The 19,776-nt window shown below is 56.7% G+C and overlaps 1 protein-coding gene across 2 annotated transcripts in view; it reads right to left on the bottom strand.

The window, feature by feature from the left end:
* Positions 1 to 16,780, bottom strand: part of SLX9 (SLX9 ribosome biogenesis factor) — a 28,957-nt gene extending 12,177 nt beyond the window's left edge. Inside the window, exons 1-3 of one of the 2 annotated variants that reach the window (XM_082625541.1) lie at positions 16,527 to 16,780; positions 11,375 to 11,483; positions 1,633 to 1,701 (exon numbers count right to left, since the gene is read on the bottom strand). In XM_082625541.1, coding sequence (XP_082481667.1) covers positions 1,633 to 1,701; positions 11,375 to 11,483; positions 16,527 to 16,664 — 316 coding nt within the window. In that variant the 5' untranslated portion in view covers positions 16,665 to 16,780. The remainder of the gene's footprint in view (positions 1 to 1,632; positions 1,702 to 11,374; positions 11,484 to 16,526) is intronic. The other variant, XM_082625542.1, reaches the window with a different exon arrangement.
* Positions 16,781 to 19,776: the final 2,996 nt, after the last annotated feature.

Raw genomic sequence — 19,776 nt, 5'->3', positions numbered from 1 at the left:
GAAGTCTGTAATTTACTTTGGAACACGTAGCTAAAACATGGGTTGGTGTTTGGACAGACAGATGGGATGGACAGATGAACAGGCATGTGATAAAGAAATGAGGTGCTCACTGTAAAATGTGGATGGTGGGCATAAGGACACCACTGTAAAATTCTTCCTACTTATCCGTACAAAGCTTTTCGTAATAAAATACTAAGTAAAATCAACTTCGGAGACGCAGCTAAAGCTATATTCAGAGGCTGACGTACAGCCTTTCATTCCTAAACAAAACATACAAAAATAAATACATCACTAAAACAAACCTAAAGAAACCAAGAAAGGGGTACTAAAAAAACAGAAACTAACAATTTGGAAAAAAAAGAAGAGTAGAAGTGACAACTAAATACAAGAATTCTTGGCATGGAAGAAACAAAATTAACCAGAAATTAGAGAAGAGGATACAAATAAAGAATGATAACAGGATATTAAATAATGAGAAGCCAACAACTCTGCTAATAAATGTTGAAATCTGATTAGATTAGATGTTTTTATAGGAAAATGAGTGACCAAGATTAACTCAAGTAGTTAAAAAAAGACCAACCGTCATGGAAGAAAACTTAAACGTCATCAAAAAATTGTAGCCCAGGAACGTTCAGGGCCCCAGTGCTCCCGGCCTATTAACTTTTCCAAATCATTTTACAAAGAATATTTTGCACAACTCCATGCTAGGGACTGTGAAAAAGAAGATGGATGAATGAATCATTTCCTTAAGAAACATCCAAAAAGTGAAAGAAAACTTAAAATTAACAATTGTGGAAGAAACTGATAAATTTCTCTAAAAAATTAAAAGCATACAGTTTCTTTAAAACCTTCAAGGAAAAAATAACGCAGATCATGTTCTAACTGCATGAGAACATAAAGAAAAAACCATTTCAAATAAATTTTAAAAGTCAGCAAAACACTAAAAAGACAACTGTAAGAAAAAAATTTCAAAACAATCTTCACAAGAAAATCTTTAGAAAAAATCAGCAGATATTCAGCATCATGAAATGTAAGTATCTTTTCCAAGCAAAATTAATAAGAAGAAATCCACCCCACAGACAGGTGCTCAGAAAGGAGGGAGCCACCACACCCCGCAGAGCAGAGGCCCGGGGTCCCCGACCCCACCAGGTGGGTGAAGAGCTGCCTATGCTGGGGACCCCGTACTGTCACACACCCGGAGAAGGGCCTGGAGGGACACACGCAGACCCAGAAAGTGGGAAATTTCGTAGGTATTATAAAACACCCGACCCGCACGCACTCCCTTTGCGATGTTTTCCACGGGAGAAGCAGCTTCCTGCGACGTTCCCGGTGGGGGAGGTTGGGGTTGAGGCAAGGCCTTGCGGACCCTTGCACGGGTGACAGGGCCAGCCCCTTCCCCGCGGGGCCGCCTGCTTGTCACATCGCAGGCCCCCTCCTCCAGGGCCCCAGGCCACCCAAAGTGGGCTCCGAGCCAGCCCGGGACAAGGCCCCACCAGGGACAGGGCCCCACCAGGGACAAGGCTCCACCAGGGATAAAGCCCCACCAGGGACAAGGCCCCACCAGGGACAAGGCTCCACCAGGGATAAAGCCCCACCAGGGACAAGGCCCCACCAGGGACAAGAGGAGCTTACTCTGCAGCCACCTCTCGCGCCTCAGCTTCAGCTTCTCCTTCTTGGGCAAAACAGCCTTGGCCTTGGCACCTGCGGACAGAGAACACGGGGTGAGCAGGACAAAGCCAGGAGCCCAAGGTGTGCACACAGGTGTAGCTATTCAGGGTGCCCGACCATCGCGCCTGGCCCCGGCTGCGGGACACCAGGCCCCCCAGGCAGGGCCGCAGCACACCAGGCAGAGCGACTCCAGACTGCCCCACTCACTGGGCCTTAGCTGGTTTCTCCAGAGGTAACGCGGCTTAAGCCCAGGCCACGTTCCACCCGGGGCGCATTCTGTTCAGGATTCGACTGTCCCGCAGGTTCCCGAGCTGGTACAACACACCCACGGCGTCTAAGGAGAAGCAGCGCAGAGACAGCTCCGCCAGGGCGGCGCTCCTGGTCAGCTGGACTCGTCAGCTCAGGATCCCCTGTAGACGCCCATACCCCGTGACTCCCACGGGGATCTAATCCCTTTCCCAAGGGTCAGATCCCACACGCTGCGGCCGTGCCTGGAGCTGGCCTGCTTTCCTCCCCACTCACCCCGACCTCCCAGCCCAGCAGGAAGGGGAGGCGCAGGGCCGCCAGTCACCCGGGGCCAGGTCGGCGGGCTGCTCGGGATGCCGGCGGGTCTGCAGGAGGGTGACGGGAGGGAGGGGCTGCATGGCAGGCGCCCCGCAGGCGTCAGCGCCGTGGGGCTGTGGGTGAGGGAGGGGATGTCCCCGGGCCGGCGCGGGGCCCAACCGCCATTGGGGTGAGGGCGGCACGTCTGGGGCGGGAGCCTGAGCAAGGGCAGCAGCGGCAGGAGACAGCAGAGGCGCCTCCCACGGGAGCCCCGGACCCACTCTCAAAGGTCCAGGGAGAAGTCTTCTCTGCCTTACTTCTGATTCTGAAATAATTCCAAAAGAAAAGAGTCTACGACCCGCGGAGACTGACAGAACCGTAAGTGCACGCGGCACGTGAACAAGGGGCAGGCTGGCACGCAGGCGGGACCCTCCCCGCGCCACCCAGGACCCCTGCCCAGCAGCCCAGGAAATGGGGCCCGGCACGCCGACCCTGTGAGGCCCAGGGGATTGGGGAAGCTTCAGTCCCGCGGAGACTGCAAGCCCGAAGACGGAGGAGCCTCCGGCCCAGGGCGGCCAACAGACGCTGCCCCCAGGGGCACGGGAGGGAACAGGCACTGCGGGGCCAGGGCGCCTCAGGTCTGCTCACCTCAGCATCCCACCAGGGACCCCGAGGGCACCTGGAGGCTCTAAAAGCCCAACAAGCCCAACCCCCAAGGGCTGGCAAAGCCCTTCAATGGGACAGTGAGGGGCCAGCGGGCCAGGTGGACCAGCCTTAAGAAGAAGGCGGTATCTGGGCAGGGCCGCCACGTCCCCAGGGCTGCGGTCAGGGCTGAGTGAGGGCAGCGCTCTGTCATGTCTCTGGACGTCTCCAGGGCTGTAGACAGACATGTATGTCCAGCCAAAGGAAGAGGGCCTGGCTCCATAGCGGCTTTAATGGAAGTTTTCAAACTCACAGGAGAGAGGGCCCTGCGAAGGACCCTTGAGTGTCCCTGACAGCATCCAGTCGACCCTGGTACTTCAAGCCAACCCTAGACGGGCCAGCGCCCATCCTCCGACTCTGGGACAGCAGCCACATGTAGGTGCCCCAGGTGTCTGAGCCACAGCCCTGTGACAGGGTCCCGCCTGCGGACCTGCTGCCAAGCACCAAGTGCAAGTGCACGACACACCGCGAGGCCAAACAACTGAAACATCAGAGCCTGGAGCAGAGAAAAGTTTGTTGCAGGGCCAAGCAAGGAGACGGGGGGGTTGTGCTCAAAAACCCCCAAACTGCCCGAAAGCCTTCAGCAAAACATTTTTAAAGGCCAGGGGACGGAGGCGGGTGGCAGGGAATGTGATCAGCTGGTGCACAGTTCTCTAACCGATTGATGGTGAGGTAACAGGGTGGTTAACATCAGGCACCAGAAGGGCTGGGGGCTACGTGCTCAGGATCATCAAGTGGTTAATTTCTTCCACTTAGTGGTGGTTTTTAGCATCTGAAAAACTCAGGAAATACGCTCAAGATACTATTATCTGGGCACTTCAGAAAGGAGCTACAGCAGAGGCTGTGAGCAAGGGGTCTGCCCCCCCTCCACGAAGGCCCCAAGGGGTCCCGCTCAGTTACAGACACACCCCGTGAGAACGGGCCATCCACGCTGGATGGGGCACACTCAGGGGGACACTGGCCAGCACCAAGAAGGCAGCGGTACCACGTCGAGCCTGTCCCGTCCGCTCCCTCCTGAAGCCTGTGTACCACTTCTCTCCATCCCAGCACCAAGCCCCCTCGGACTCAGCCCTGGACAGGCCAAAGACCACAGTGTCCCCCCTCAGAGGAAGGTTCTGGAATGGCAGGAGAGGCGAGGACAGAGAAGGTGCTCAGGCCACCCCACCTGGTAACAGAGGAGGAGCACCTGCCGGTGACCAGGACTGGCTTCACTGACCTGAGAACACAATTCCAGAAATCGCCACCCCCACGCAGGTGGCTTGGGGGGGAGCACTTGTCCCTCCTCGTGGCCAGGAGGGTGTCCTGGTCAGTGTGTGGAGCACAGGACAGAGGCACTCTATGCACCTCGTGAGAGACAACCAGGGCTAATACCAGGCCAACATCCCCCCAGCGGGGCCCCAGCTTCACTGAGCTGCCCACATGAGGGGCCCCGTCTAGACAAAGAGCAGCCTGTGGCCCCTTCCCGGGTGGCATCAGCCCCACCCAGGTCAGGGAGCATCTGCGCGCCGGGATGGGTCACAGACACACAGTCCATGTGGGGACACAGGAACAGCTTTTACTTGTATTGTTACTTCTCTCTTTTCTACAATGTGCACATCCTGCCTTTTCAACTATGAAATGTTTTTTACAAAAGTAATTTTAGCAGGAGGCTGGTCCCTAATTTTCAAGTCTCTGCCAGGGGTGCGCTGCGCTGCAAGGAGGGGCCCCGTGGCCATTCAGTGTGGACGACTCGGCATCCACCCAAGCGCTGGCTCAGCTGCCGTGGAGCCAGGAGCTCGGACAGGAGCCCAGAGCTATCGTGGAGCACAGGCCAGTAGAGCGCCTGCCCTGCCAGCGCCGCAAGCAAGCGCTCCCAGGGTCTGGACCCTGGCCCAGACCAAGATCTGGGGCCTCGGCCCACCTGAGGCCTCCTGCACCCATGACCCGAACGCCAGCAGCACAGCGCAGCTGGGGCAGGGATACACAACACACCTATCATGTCACAGCTCCAAGGGTCAGTGTGAGCCACAGCAGGGTACAGGCCCCACCTGTCATGCTGTCACTGGCCAGTGCCCAGGGTAGACTCAGGTGGGTCAGTGTCCACCGGTGTCTGCCCTCAGAAGAATGAAGGGGGAACACCAGGGGGGGCCAGGTAGCTGCTCTGTGGGACTGAGGGCCCAAGGTCCCACCTGTCAGCGGGAGGAGGACCACACCCGACTCTATAGCTGGGCCACCGGGGTGCCACACAGAAGGGGGATGGTAACGCTGGGAGCAGAGGTCCAGGCTGAGGCTCTGAGAGGGAAGCACCGAGAGAGGTCCTGGGGCTGGGCAGGGAGACCCCTTGTCTGTAGGGATGCTCCAGCCACTGGCAGGGGACACGGGGCTGCTGGGCCACTCCCATTGCCCACCCTGAGCCCAATATCCTGGCATGGGCACTTAGCAAACGTTCACCCCACTACACGGACTTCGCTTTTGCCCACAAAGACACCTCCTAAGCCCACCTGGCCTCCCCCGACGCAGGAGTTCAGCCACCCCTGCACCGGCACTGGTGGGACGGGCACGGGGCTGTCACTGCTCAGCCCAGCGCAGGGCAGTGGGGCAGCGGGCGGAGGGCGAGTGTTATCATGCGATTTCTTCTGTGCTATAATTCCTACTCATCCCACACGTGAGCTGTGAAGACACGTTAGGTGGTTCAAAATGGAGCCATGGTGGCCAACAAGAACCTCCGCGGCAGCTGTTTTGAAACGTCCGCTGCAGGACCGCGAGCGTCTTAGTGATGAGCTGAGAGCGTTACCCTAGATGAGGAGCTTGACGGGGCGCGGACGTCACTGAGACAGAAGAAACAACCGATAAAGCCCAGGCCCCCTTCCCGGGACAAACGCTGTTCCTTAGAGAGACCCCCGAGCCCAGCGACTGGAACCGACTCCACGCTGCCGAGAGCTGCTCCAGAGACGCTGCCTGAGGCCCTCCCGCTCAGCCGCCGGGGACCTGCTGCCGGCCAAGACGCCACCTCCTGCCCGAAGACTCCGGCAGTGGTCCGGCACCTCTCCTCTCTGACTACCTGTGTCCGGTGCTGTGTGCCATAAGCCGAGTGTCTGTCCACCTCTACCCCCGCGATTCTGACCTGCCCTTCCTGCTGGGCCCTGCAACAAAACAGCACAAGGACTGGGGTGCAGGGTGCGCTGCGGGACACTGGGGTCCCTGTGCACCCAGCTCCTCGGCACCTTGGGCCCATCCACACACGCCTCCTCACAAGGCCACGCTGCGGCCAAATCCCCTGCACTTCCCACCAGCCGAGAGCCCGTCCAGAGCTGGAAGAAGGCGCTGGGAAACACCCCGTCCTGCAAGGAGGAGGAGCCGGCCCAAGGGCCCCAACCCTTCCCTCTCCAAACCCTGCAGGCAGGCTCCTCCGTGCCCTTCCCTGCTTCCGTGTGTCCAAAAGAACGGGCGCAACGCAGGCAGAGCGAGGTGAGAAGAGCCCAGCAGTGGGGCCCTTCCCGTCCCCCAGCTGCCAGCAGGCCCAGACCAGGGGCCCATGCCTGCCATCCTCTGGTCGAGCACACAGAGCTCAGGCCCCGCTAGTCAAGGTAGCCCTGGAGACAGTGGGCACCCCTCCCAGGGCCTCCCCCCACGGCCAGGAGGCAAGCGCCCGGGCAGCACACGGGGTGCTCAGAGCCTGAGGCCACAGAGGACGGCGGGCGCCACGCACCACGGCCAAGACCAGGAAGGCACCCTCCAGCTCCCAGACCCGCAAATGCCGCTGCCCACCGGAGACCTCCAGGACTCTCCTCAGTGGCCTCAAGAGGCCAGGGAGGCCAAGGGGAGAGTGAACCACCGCTGGCCAAAGTGGGTCTCCACGGAGCAGCAGTTCCCTCCAGGCTCTGACCCTTCCTGTTCCTGTTACACTCGGGCCGGGTGGAGATGAGTAAAGCTTAGTAAAGCTCGAAGTGGATTATTCTGTCAAAGCCCTGGCATCACAGCCCTGGGGTCACAGCCCTGGTGTCACAGACCTGACTTGAAAGGCGGGGCAAGTCCCTCAATGGGGAGCTGCATCAGAAGTCCCTAAAGACAGCCTCTGGGAAGCGCTCGGGTCCGTCTGCGCCCCAAGGTCAGCCCTCCCAAGCCTCCTCTCCTCCTCCAGGCAGGACCCGCTCCAGGTCTGGGCTCAGCCTGAAGACGAGACGCAGCTCTGCTGCCCTCTGCTGAGCACCTGCCTCGGAGGAAACCGAGTTCCGGAGGAAACCGCAGCGGTCTGCCAGCGGGGGGGAGCTCAGGCCGCAAGGAAAGGGAAGGTCAGGGCAGAGCTCTCTGCCTGGGTGGGGGGAGGGGGCGTCTCAGCAGCACAGCCCACGGGACATGAAGGCGGGTGACCCCAAGGCCAAGTCCCTCCACTGGGGCCTCGAGGCCTGCTCGTCCACTCACCACGGTCACTTCCCCAACCTCTTCCACCCAGAGCCCCTGCAGACGTGCTGCCACCGCCACCTCCTCCCTCCTGTCCTTCTGCTCCCGTGTCCCTAACCAAGCCCGTCCTCCAACCACTCACGTCCCCGTTTGAGTTCAGGGGCCAGGGGCCTCCCTGGTGGCGCAGTGGTTGAGAGTCCGCCTGCCGATGCAGGGGATACGGGTTCGTGCCCCGGTCTGGGAGGATCCCATATGCCGCGGAGCGGCTGGGCCCGTGAGCCATGGCCGCTGGGCCTGCACATCCGGAGCCTGTGCTCCGCAACGGGAGAGGCCACAACAGTGAGAGGCCCGTGTACAGCAAAAAAAAAAAAAAAAAAAAAAAAAAAAGAGTTCAGGGGCCAGGACTGCCCAGCCCAGGGTACAGGCGGAGGACTGGCAACAGCGCAGGTGCTTTACCTGAGCACGGAGTGGGCTTGTTTCCCGCAGCACCACAGCACAAAGAACACAGAACTGGAGGGTGGTGCCCTGTGTGGGGGCAGGATGCTGGAGCCCGGGGGCGGCCCCGACCTCCACCCGCCCTCCAGTCCGGATGCGGAGGAGCTGAGGCCGCTCCCGTGCAGGTGCCAATCCGTGGGCCGCGGGCCTGACCCTCAGGGCGAAGCTGAGTTCTGCTGCTGGTCGGGGGCGGGGAGGCCCATCACTGCAGAGCCCAGTGGTCCCCCCACAGGAAGCTCAGAGCCCCTGCCTGGAATCAGAAGGAAAACTGGGGGGCAGACCTGGCTCCTAGGCCAGCAGGCCTTCCGGAGGCTCCCCATGGAAGCTAAAGAGATGCCGCCAGCAAGCCCTGCCCCCGCCAGGGTTGACCAGGCCCCACTGCGTCCAGGCTGCAGGGGAGGGTGTGAGCGCAGGTCTGCACTGGGAGGGGAGTCCAGCAGACATGTGTCCACCCCGGGGCGGGGAGCGGGGGGACCCACACCCGGGCTCCTCTGGGACCACACGGACCACACGGGCACAGTGACAGGGACGCGGGGAGCAGTGCTATTTGCGCCTCAGCCCGGGGCAAGGACGTGCTCATCCAGGCAGACACGCGCCCTCGCCGCCACGGCCCAGCAGGTCACTGAGCAGAGCTGAGTCACCGGATGCCACTTTCCACGTGACCTGCCTCTGGCCACCGGTCCCAGCTCAAACCCAGGGGAGCCACGAGGCCCACAGTCCAAGAGATCCAGGGCACTGCCCAGGAGGCAGGTCTGAGGAACCCCAAAGCACAAGAGCAGCTGGAGAGGGAGGCGTGAAAGACACCTGCCACCGGGAGCCAGGGCACCTCAGCCAGCAGAGGGCCTCGCTCAACGGGACCCGTGGCCGACTGCTCCTCCAGTATCACCGGGCACTTACGGAAGCCAGGCCCAGGTGCCGTTCCCCACTTTCCACGTTTCCCGACTCATCTGAGCCCCAGAGCAGGCGGCACCGAAGACGCAAGGACCAGCATCACCCGGTTACAGGGGAGCAGCCGAGGGCCAGCGAGCCAGGGGCCGCGCCCGAGCCCCCAGCTGCAAGGCTCCGGAGCGCATGCCCCACAGCCACCGCCAGCGCTGGGCCGCACCCACTCCCTCCAGCCCCCCGGGACCTGAGGCTCTCACAGCTCTGCCAGCCGCAAGGCCGCAGAGCTCCCAGCAGCCAGCGCTCTGTGCCCCAGAGCCCGGGCCCTCTCCTTCTGCAAATTCTCTTTAATTTTCTGTATATTATGACACTCCGACATCCTTAATAAAAACAAAACAAAACACCTTTCTGGCTGGAGACAGACTGCTTCCTGGGGGCTGGCCAGTCCCCATCTTCTCTCTCCTGGCCACCCTGCTGCTTTCCCGCGGGGCCCTGTACGCCGCGCCCTGGCCTCTGGGGCCTGTGAGCGTGACGAGCCTTTTTCTCAGCTGCTCTTTCTCCTGCACGGTCACAGCCCACAGGCCGCCTCAGAAAAGAAAAGAAACCCTTCTTCCTTCCTCCTCTCCCTGTCCCCCCTCCACACCCTGTGGTTTTCAGGCCACACCACCCAGATTTTCAGTGCCCCCTCTGCTGGGAAGTGACATCTGCTTGTTCTGGTTGGCCGTGCTCTCCGGGCAGCCAATGCTGTCCGAGGCGGCCTGGAATTTTGTAAAACCCCTCAGATTGAGTACGAAGGCTCAGGGGTAACTGAGTTCTGCCTGCCGCCCGCTGAGACAGTCCCGCAAATCAGGACCGCAAGGGCTGATCAGGAGATCTGGATGACAGCCCATCACAGCTCAGGACCGAGAGGAGATGGGGGTTCTTATGCTCCTACAGCCACGAGGCAGGACCCACTAGGCCCTGGGCCAGTGTCCTGAACCTGGCAGCATCGGAGACCCCTGGAGGGGGTGTGGAAACAAGGTTCCGCAGGTCTGGGATGGGACCCCAGGGACGCTGGTGCTGGCCAGAAAAGCCATCAAAACTGCCCGGTACACAAACCGTAAGAGGACCAATGAACACACAGAAAGTTGTTTGATTATGTGGGTCACCAAAGGGACCTGAGTGGCCATGGCTCCGGCCCCCCCAGGCACACCCTGCCCGCCCAAACGAAGGCAAGTCCCTGCGGCACCCCCCACGGGAAAGCACTCAGGCAGGTCACGCAGCCAGAGCTGCGACGTGCTCTGCAGAATCCATCCCAAGAAACAGCAGGAGAGTCTGAGGGCCGAGAATACGGTACCCGCAAACACACCACTTTGGATGTCAGGATTACTTTGGGCTGGAGGCAAACAGAATCAGCAGGTGCAGAAAGAAGCCATTCAGAACTTCCCTATCTGACTAAAAACAGAAAATTCTGAATTGAGGACTGCCATGCATCCCCTCTTCCGAGGAAGTCTCATGGCCATGAGGACACCAGAGCCGGCACCACATGCACCTGCATGAACCTTCCTCCATGTAGTCACCCCCCGCCCCCCGATTTGCCCTTGAAAGCCCACAGCATCACTGCTCTTTGCTAAGATGCTACAGAGGCCCAAGTTCTCACCACCACTTTGAGTTACTCATCACTGAGGTTTCTCCCATGTGATGTGACCTGCACACAGTAGTAATTTGTTTTTCTCTTGTTAATCTCTCTTTGTTAGTCTAACTTGCAGGGTCCTAGCCAAGAACCTAGGAGGGTAGAGGGGAGAAGGCTTCCCTCCCTACAGCTTCAACATACAAGGAAGGGCAAGGAGATTCCGATAATCTCCCCAGTGAAATAAAAAAAAATCCAAAGCAACGATGCAAACAACATGACCTCCTGGGAGATGCTTGATGGAAGCCATACCTGTGAAATAACTACAGCTTACCACTGCAACAGCTGATAACAAACTGTAGATGGAAACCCAGAAAAATTATGCCAAAAACCTAGAAGCCCTGCCCTGGAGGCCAGAGTGCTCCCCACAGGGCTACAGACGCTTTTATTCTCAATGGCTCATCCGTAAACGTGCAGCTCACATATGCAGCATGAAGCTTCTCTCCAGAGACTGGTGGCAGTGTGGCCACCCAGGGCAGGAGAGCCGCTCCTCACCTCCAGGAGCAGCCCAGACGGGACGCTGGAGCTAGGAACACCACAAAGCCCCACGTGGGGGAGGTGCAGTAGGAAAAAGACCCCCCCACATGACAAGCACGTGAAGAAGGGGAGCGGGGGCTGCAATGCACCCTTGTTCCCACCTGGTTTTCACTGAGGCTATCACGAAGATGGGAGATTCTTTTACTTCGTTTATCTGAAATAAGGAATTACCACTGATCTGTTTAGGTGTGATAATGGCCTTGTAGGCGCGTTTATGTCTCTTTTTCTAAGAGCTCTTAAAAATACTTACTAAAGAATTCTTGAGGGAAATGCTGTTTGTTTCAAAATAACCCAGTACTGTGTGCGCTGAAAACAGAGGATGGGCAGACGGACTGTCTTTATACCATCTTCTGCTTAGTACATCCTTAAAACTGTCCACTAATAAAACAACCTCTTCGAAGCGTACAGGCGCACCTGCAATCTGCTCTGGGCTGTGCCTGCGAGCACGGGGAAGCGGGCCTGGCGCCCGCCCCTAAGGTCTGTCCCGCTGGCTCTCACCTCTCCTGACGGAGGCGCTGCTCCTTGCGTCCACGTCCAGCTTCTGCACCAAGGCGCTGGGGTCTATCGTGGTCCCGGCAAACACACTGGCATTCATGAAAGCCCACTCCTGAAGTGGAAACAGAGGAGACCTAAGACCTGCTCTGTGGCTTCAGAGACCCCCTCGGCGAGGGCCGGACCCCGGCTTTTCCAGAGCGGGAGCTGGCGAGGAGCCCGAGACCCCCCCAGCTCGAGCCCCAGAGCTCTCAAGCCACACCCTTTCTGCAGCCCCAGCTCACCACCCAGGCCTGGATCCTGGTTGCGGGACCCTCTGAGACCAGATGCAGGATCAGTAATGATTACGAATGACACCCTCAACACTCAGGAGCCCTTGTGAGAGGAACCAGGTTTCCCCCCAAACCTCCCACCTTCCTACTGTCCCTCCCGTTTCACAGCCACTGTTCCACCTCAGCAATCTCACTGTTTCCCACCCCCATTCATCCCACATCAAGATTTCAAAATCCTCCAGGTCACACGGCCCATCACACTGTGCTAACCCAGACCCCGCCTCCCAGGCCTGGCCAGCTCATTCGGGTCCAAGCTCCAAGACAGGGGCCTTGGAAGGGGCGTCAATAACATGGGGGCTTAGGCACAACCTCTGAGCAGACACTGGCTGGGCAGCAAGCCGCCCTGGCCCGGGGGCGGCTTCCAGGAAGCGGCGCCATGGCAGGCTGGAGGTGGTGTGAGCTCAAGGCTGCACTGGCTCAGGAGTGGCCAGAGAGAATGGCAAAGCCACTAGTCCCTGTGAAGGCGGGTCAAAACATCAGCTCCCTGAACTATGACAGGAGCCTCCCAGACACACACATGTATCCAGCGGTAAAGGGCAAAGATCTCTGTGGCCATGGGGGCTTAAGCACCGTCTGACCAGTAAGAGGCTTGTGCTGACCCAGGCTGCCAGGCTGAAAGATAAAGACAAGAAAAAACAGGGGCAGGGAGATGGGAGGCCGTGCACTGGCGGAGAGTGGACCCTGAGTCACACGGTAGCCTGGAGCCAGGCCAGTGAGCAAGTAAACGACCAGGTAAACAGCATCAAGCCCCCACAGTGCCACCAGGCACTGCCTAAGACATCCGGTTTTCAACAACAACAGAGCAGGACCTGTGCAAAGAAACTGGGAAGCAAGACCTAGGCAACAGAAGCTGCTTCTGAGGGGCCCACGTGTTGGACTTGGCAAAGGCCTCATAGCGGCCACTGTAAATATGCTCAGGACTAAAAGAGACGCTGTCTAAAGAACTACAGGGAAGTATGATGACAACATCTCATCAAACAGAGAACATCAGTAAAAAGACAGAAGTCATTCAAAACTAGAATTCTTAAATATGCTACAAGGATACACTGCACAACACAGGGAATACAGCCAATATTTTATAGTAACTATAAATGGAATATAACCTTTAAAAATTGTGAATCACTATGTTGTACCCCTGTAACTTATATAACATTGTACATCAACTATATCTCAATTTTTTAAAAACAGAAAAAAATAAATTAAATTACAGCCATCAATTCGGTGTGGCATTGGCATAAGGATATACAAACAGATCAACAGAACATATTAGAGTCCATAAATAGACCCACACATATATGGTCAATTGATTTTTGACAAAAGTTCCAAGAGAATTTAATGGAGAACTCCAATGAATTACGTGGAAACAAAATATTTATATGGGGAAAAAAATGATTCTCAACCCCTACTGCATACCATAACAAAATATATATATATGTTTTTTATAATATATATAAGTAAACAAAATTCTGGAGTAAAAAAGTACATTAATCAAAATGAAGAATTTGGGGCTTCCCTGGTGGCGCAGTGGTTGAGTGTCTGACTGCTAATGCAGGGGACACGGGTTCGAGCCCTGGTCTGGGAGGATCCCACATGCCGCGGAGCAACCCGGCCCATGAGCCACAACTGCTGAGCCTGCGCATCTGAAGCCTGTGCTCTGCAACAAGAGAGGCCGCGATAGTGAGAGGCCTGCGCACCGCGATGAAGAGTGGCCCCCGCTTGCCGCAACTAGAGAAAGCCCTCGCACAGAAACAAAGACCCAACACAGCAAAAATATATTAATTAATTAATAAACTCCTACCCCCAACATCTTCTTTAAAAAAAAAAAAGCGAAGAATTTCACTACAGAGATTCAAAAGTAAATCTAAGCTGGCAGAGGAAAAAAATCAGTGAATATGAAAAAGGATCAACAGAAATTGTACCATATGAAGAAAAGATGGAAAAAGAATGGAGCTTCACAGAAAAAAATGAATAGAAATAACCTTACACAACAACCTTGGAGAAAAACAAACAGAGCCTCAGAGCACCATTCAGCATGCCAACCTATGTACATGTAACAGAAGTACCAGAAGAAGAGAGACAGAACAGGGCAGAAAAAGTATTCGAAGAAATTATGTCTGAACACTTGCCAAAGTTGATGGAAAACCCTAACCTATACGTCCAAACTCAATGAACTTCAAGTAGGATAAACAAACTCCAAACAGAACAAGCACAGAGATCTACACCAAGACACGTCATAGTCAAAATGTTTAAAGGCAAAGAGAAAATCTGGAAAGCAGCAAAAAATGACTCATCACATACAAGGGAACCCCAATAAGATTAACAGCTGACTTCTCATGAGAAACAATGGAGGCCAGAAGGCAGTGGGATAACATAAAAGTGGTGAAAGACTATAGTCAACCAAGAATCTTATATCCAACAAAACTATCCTTCAAAGATGATGGTAAAACAAAGACAGTCCCAGATAAACTAAAGCTGAGAGAATCTGTTGCTAGTAGACCTGCCTTGTAAGAAACACTAATAAAGTTTTTTAGGCTGGAAGCAAATGATACCAGCTTGCATACACAACGATAACAACACAACAAGGGAATAAGAGGGAATGGAGTTAAACGGCAGTGAAGATTCCGTCTTTCACTTGAATTAAGATGTAAATACTGATGCACCTCAGGAGCCCTATGTCAACCAGCAAAGGACATCCACTGACAAAAAGTCTCTCCATGACCAAACTCTGCTCAGGCTCCCCTAAGCTTTTCAACTAAACCTTGACTTTTCACAACACCAAAAGCACAAAGAACAAGAGAAAACAAGATAAACTGGACCTCGTCAAAATTAAAAACTTTGTGCTTCAAGGACAATATCAAGAAAGTAAAAAGACAACCCACAGGAGTGAAAAAAACATTTGCAAACCATATGTATCGGATAAGGGTTTACTATCCAGAATATATAAAGAACTCGGACAATTCAACAAAAAGACAATCAACATAATTTTTAAATGGGCAAAGGACTTGAATAGACATTTCTCCAAAGATATACAGTCAACAAGCCCATGAAAAAAATCCTCAACATTATTCATTAGCCTTTAGGGAAATGCAAATCAAAACAATGAAATACCACCTCACATCCAGCAGGATGGCTATAATCAAAAAGACAGACAATAACAAGTGTTGGTGAGGATGTGGAGAAATTGGAACCCTCATTTATTGCTGGTGGGACTCTAAAATGGCGCAGCGATTGTGGAAAGTAATCTGGCAATTCCTCAAAAAGTTCAGCATAGAGTTCCATACATCCTAGCAATTCCACTCCATGCATCCACAGAAAAATTTGTACACAACAGTATTATCATGATAGCCAAAAATCTGAAACAACCTAACTATCCAACTTATGAATGGATAAATAAAATGTGACATGGTCTGGTATACCCATACAATGGAATATTTTTCAGCCATAAAAAGGATAAAGACAACAAAGAAACGAATGCTACAAAAACAGTACTATAAGGATGAACTGCAAAAGCATGCCCAGTGAAAGAACCCTGACACAAAAGGCCACATATCGTATAATTCCATTTGTATGAAACATCCAGAAGAGGCATATATATACAGAAAGCAGATTCACAGTTGCCAGAATGACTGAATGGCTGATAATAAGTATGGGGTTTCCTTTTAGGGTGATGAAAATGTTCTGAAATCTGTAGTGATGATTGTGCAAATCTGTGAATATACTAAAAAAAACCCATTAAATTGTACACTTTAAATGGGTGCGTTTTATGACATGAATTCTACTCCAATAAAGTTTTTATGAAAACCAGGGCACTGATGCCAGATCCTGGGTTCAAACATCAGCTCCTCCATCAGCAGCTGAATGTCCTTGGTAATTTATTTAAACTCTCAGTTTTTTCCTCACTTCAGCAAAGTGAGGGTTGGGGCTGTTATGAAAAAGTAAAGTGCCTGGCACACAGCAAGTGCTTAACAAACATGGCTGTTCTCTTTAGCATTACCGATCCAAAGCCACAGTCCCCACAAGCCAGCAAGATTTTGTCCACTGTCCAGGTGCTAGCCCCTGGGTTACAAACACCAGTAAATGCTTCCAGGAAGCTCCAGGGTCAGTACCTGGATAAACAAAACATGGTCTAACCAAACAGTGGAACACTGTCCCACCACAAAAAGGAATGAAGCATTGATACACATCATACAACCTGCATGAGCGCTGAAAACGCTATGCTAAGTCCAAGAAGCCAAACGCAAAGGCCACGGCTCCATCCACAGGAAATGTACCGAACAGAGGCAGAAAGACCAGTGGTTGCTTAGGGCTAGGTAAGATGGGGGGACGGGGGGGGGTGCTGCTACAGGGTACAGGGTCTCTTCAGTTTGCTCTTCGTTTTTTTCGTTAATCCTGGGAATTCCCTTTCCTTTCCTCGGAGCACAGCTACGATGCATAGGAATTTTTGCCATTTTCGCGCAGCATTTCTACACGTGGGGATGGGAGGTTTCTGGTCCTCACTCGCAGAACTCCAAACGCGGAGCAAGTCAACGCCTCCCAGGCCGTCGCGCACTTGAGCAGCCGAGCCTCGGGGTCCACGGAGGCCACGACACTTCGCGGACCAGGAAGGCCCGCAGGCCGCGCGGTAAACTCAACCGAGTCCCAGGGCAGTCCCAGGGTCGCGGGGACCCTTCGGGGGCGACGAGGGGGCGCCCACAAAGCACGCGGGACTAGAGCCGGCCCGGGACCCCCGAGGCCGCAAAGTGTGGAGCCCCGACCCCGGCCCGCGGCCCCCTTCCCCCACCCGCAGCTCTTCCCCACTCCCACGGCCCGCGGTGTCCCCAGCTTACCTTCCCCCCGATTCCGCCAGCCGAGGCCTGCAGAGAGGCCGCCTCCCGGGCAGGGGGCGCGGGGCCGGGCGCGGCCTCCCCCGTGGGCCTCACGGCAGCCTTGTGCACCCGGGACCGCAGGCCCCTCACTTTCCCCATGTCAGCGGCGGAGACCCACAACCGGCCGGAAGCCGAAGAGCACACGCGGCACAGGCTGCCGGAAGCTGGTCCTTCGCTCTGGCGGCCCGGCGGAAACAAGAGCCGCTGTGGCTGGAGTCCGCGATCCTGCCCGCGCCGGCCGCGAGGCGCCAGAGAAGAGTGGGGCGGGGCCGAAGAGGGGCGGGGCTGCGGTGTGGGGGCGGGGTCGAGCTCCTCGTCCCGCCTTTGGCTCCGCCCCGCCTCCTGGGGCAGGTGTGGCTAATTGCTGGAATCACGCAATTCTCCCTGTGATCTGGAGAACGACGGTTACATCTCTGGAGGGGATCAAGTTTGTTGAAATACACGAGTGTGTTTGCTTGTGCCTGTCAAAAACGCCCTGCGGGGAGTAAGAGAATCGGAGGACTGGGAACCCCTAAAGGAAACCCCATACTTATTAAAACACCTCAGAGGCATCAGGCCAGGATTTATAGGGGCGATTTCACAGAACGGATCTGGGCTGGGGCCAGAGAGAAAGGTCCCTGGAAGAAACCCCAGAAGCCAGCTCTCAGGCTCGGCACCCCGACTCTGTCAGTGGCCCTGCTATCACCACCGCCTGCCCAGGGCCAGGTTGGGTGTCTGACCAGCGGCTGCCAGACCAGCTTCCTTTGGCTAGAACCTGTTTCCTGGCTGTGACCCAGACTAGTGGAACTTCTGGGAAGGCTTTCTGGAGCATGGAGAAGGCCAAGCCCACCACCCACTCGTGTCCCCACTCATCTGGTGGCACCTACAACTTCTTTAAGGGGTGTCACGAGTCATTCTCTGGTTCCACCAGACCTAAGGAGAACACAGAGGTAATGACTGCTGGGTACACGTGCTGCCAGGGTGCATGCAGACACAGCACTAACTCAGCTGGCATCCAGGAATGACCTCCTGGAAGCAGGCGCAGAGGCACTCGGCAGCATTCCAGAAGCAGCTCTCTTCTGTCGGCCCCAGCATCACTGGGCCTGATCTTCCACACACTTGGATACTCTGCATCCAGCTAGCCTCACTTCCTGAGCCGTCTGCGGTAGGTAGACCTGGGCTTGCCTCCTGCCCTGGGGACCTGCTCCCTTGCCTGACCCCCAGTGAGCTGGGCCCCTGGCCAGCTCCAAAGGCCTGCAGGGCAGCCTCCATTTCAGGGTTTGCTTTTTGCATTTTCTGTACAGCCCATGCTATCTCAATAGAAGGAAAAGAACCTCCAACTGCTGCAAAATGGATCTGTTATGAGTTTTTTAAATCCTGGGGCCCGTTCCCTCTCTTTCCCTTCATCCCTCTGCGTGACCAGGCCACACCCTGCTACGCTGACACTTTCATCTGCAGCCCCGACCTCTCTCTGGATCTCCACCTGAAATTGAGAGAACCTTAAAATGGAATTCTTGGTTCCCATCCCAACCTGCCCCAACTACCCGGGCAGTATATTCCCCTTCAGAAGAAATGGCATGGGCACTCACACAGCCGCCCAAGCCCCAAACCGAGGTGCCACCTTGGCTAGCGTCCCCTCTCCCTGTCACATCCAACCCAAGAGCCACCTTATCACTCCCTCCAAATTCCACCCCCACCTGGGCTCCTGCACTGGCCTCCTCACTGGAGGCCCTTACCTCCCCAGAGGGGCCACGGCCATGATCGCCCTGGAAAGGCTACCCCTGGCTTTGGCCTCCAGGGGAGGAGTCCTCCCTCAGCGGGTCTGTCCTTCCCAGCGCTCAGCCGTGTCTGCTCAGCCGTGTCGCCTCTGTCCCATGTGCCGCCCGCCTCCCTGCGGGACCTCGCGGCCTTCGTGGTCTCTGGACAGGCCACGCCCCCCGCGCTGGAGGCGCGAGTTAATTCTTCCGTCGCGCGAGGGCGCCCGCGGCCCGCGTGAGTTTCTCTGGCGGCGCTGGGGCGCAGGCGCGGGCGTGCTGGGGATCCCAGCGCGGGCCCTTCCCCGGACCCCGAGCGCCTTCAGCTTCCGCAGGGCGCGGACCTCCTCGCGGGTCCGGGGGCCCCAGGAAGTCGTGGAAGGATGGTTTCCTGGAGAGCCTCGGGGCAAACACCCCGCCGCCCATCCCAGTCCACCCGGTCCCTCGAGGCCCTTCGCAAGGACTTCCGGAGGACGCCCCCGCTCTCTGCTCTCCCAAACCCCACAAGGCTGCGCGTTAGAGCGGACGGCAACCTGCGAACAGCGGGGCTGCAGACCCCCGGCTCTGAGCCCCTGCTGCTCCCAGCGCCCGCGGCTCCTTGCGGCGTGGGCGCCGCCCTGGCCAGTGACCGGGCTGGGACGTGGAGCCCCAGGGCCCACTGCATCCCAGCCCTGACTAACCCTGGGCCAAGCCCTGACCCCACGCTCTCCATGTGCCCACTGTCAGGACTTCCTTCCTGGGGTGGTCCTGGGGCTGCACCAGCCTCCCGCGTACAGCCCCCGGCCCGGTGAACCCGGCCCCGGATAAGCCTTCCTTAGCCCTCCTCAGCCCCAGGAAGGCGTCCTATCAGCCCCCTCCCTGGCCACACTCCTCTCCCCTCGGCCCCTGCCGGGCCTGAGTCTAGGTCTCGGGAGCCCCCGGGCCTCTCCCCGGAGAGGAGGCCCGGTTCACGCGCCCCCGGCGAGGTGGCCAGGCTTGGAGGTGACTTGGGCAAGGTAGGAGCCTCAGTTTCCCCATCTCTACACTGGGTTGCCGCAGGGGTTCTTTGAGGACTGACAGGTAAGCACCAGGAAGCCCCTGCGGGCAGCCGGTGCTCAGATTCCAGTGGCAGCAAGTCGGTAGGGAAGCAAAGCCGGCAGTCTGGCGGCTCAGGGGCGGGCCGTCGGGGTGTCAGCGTCAGCACCAGGCAGGGTGCCCCCTGGCAGGCGGAGGTTCGGCGCGCGGGCCTTGGGGCGTCTGAGCCGGGCAGGGGCAAAGAAAAGTCCTCAATGTGAGGACCTTCCTGCCCCGCCCTGCTGCCCCGGGGCGATGGGTGGGGAGGCGGCTCCCCTCCCTCTGCAATTCTGCGGGCGCGCCCCGAGGACCCCTAAGGAAGCGGCTCCGGGAAGGACGCCCTCGCCAGACTCCAGGGCGTGCGGCTGGGACCTGCCCCAGCCTCGCGATCGAGTGGGCTCCGTCCACCGGCTACGGATTGGGAG

The sequence above is a fragment of the Mesoplodon mirus genome, assembly GCF_964341445.2.
Source record: "Mesoplodon mirus genome assembly, chromosome: 6".
NCBI classification, from domain to species: Eukaryota; Metazoa; Chordata; class Mammalia; order Artiodactyla; family Ziphiidae; genus Mesoplodon; species Mesoplodon mirus.
Note: the sequence above shows the minus strand (reverse complement) of the source record. Positions and strands in the feature narration are given on the sequence as shown.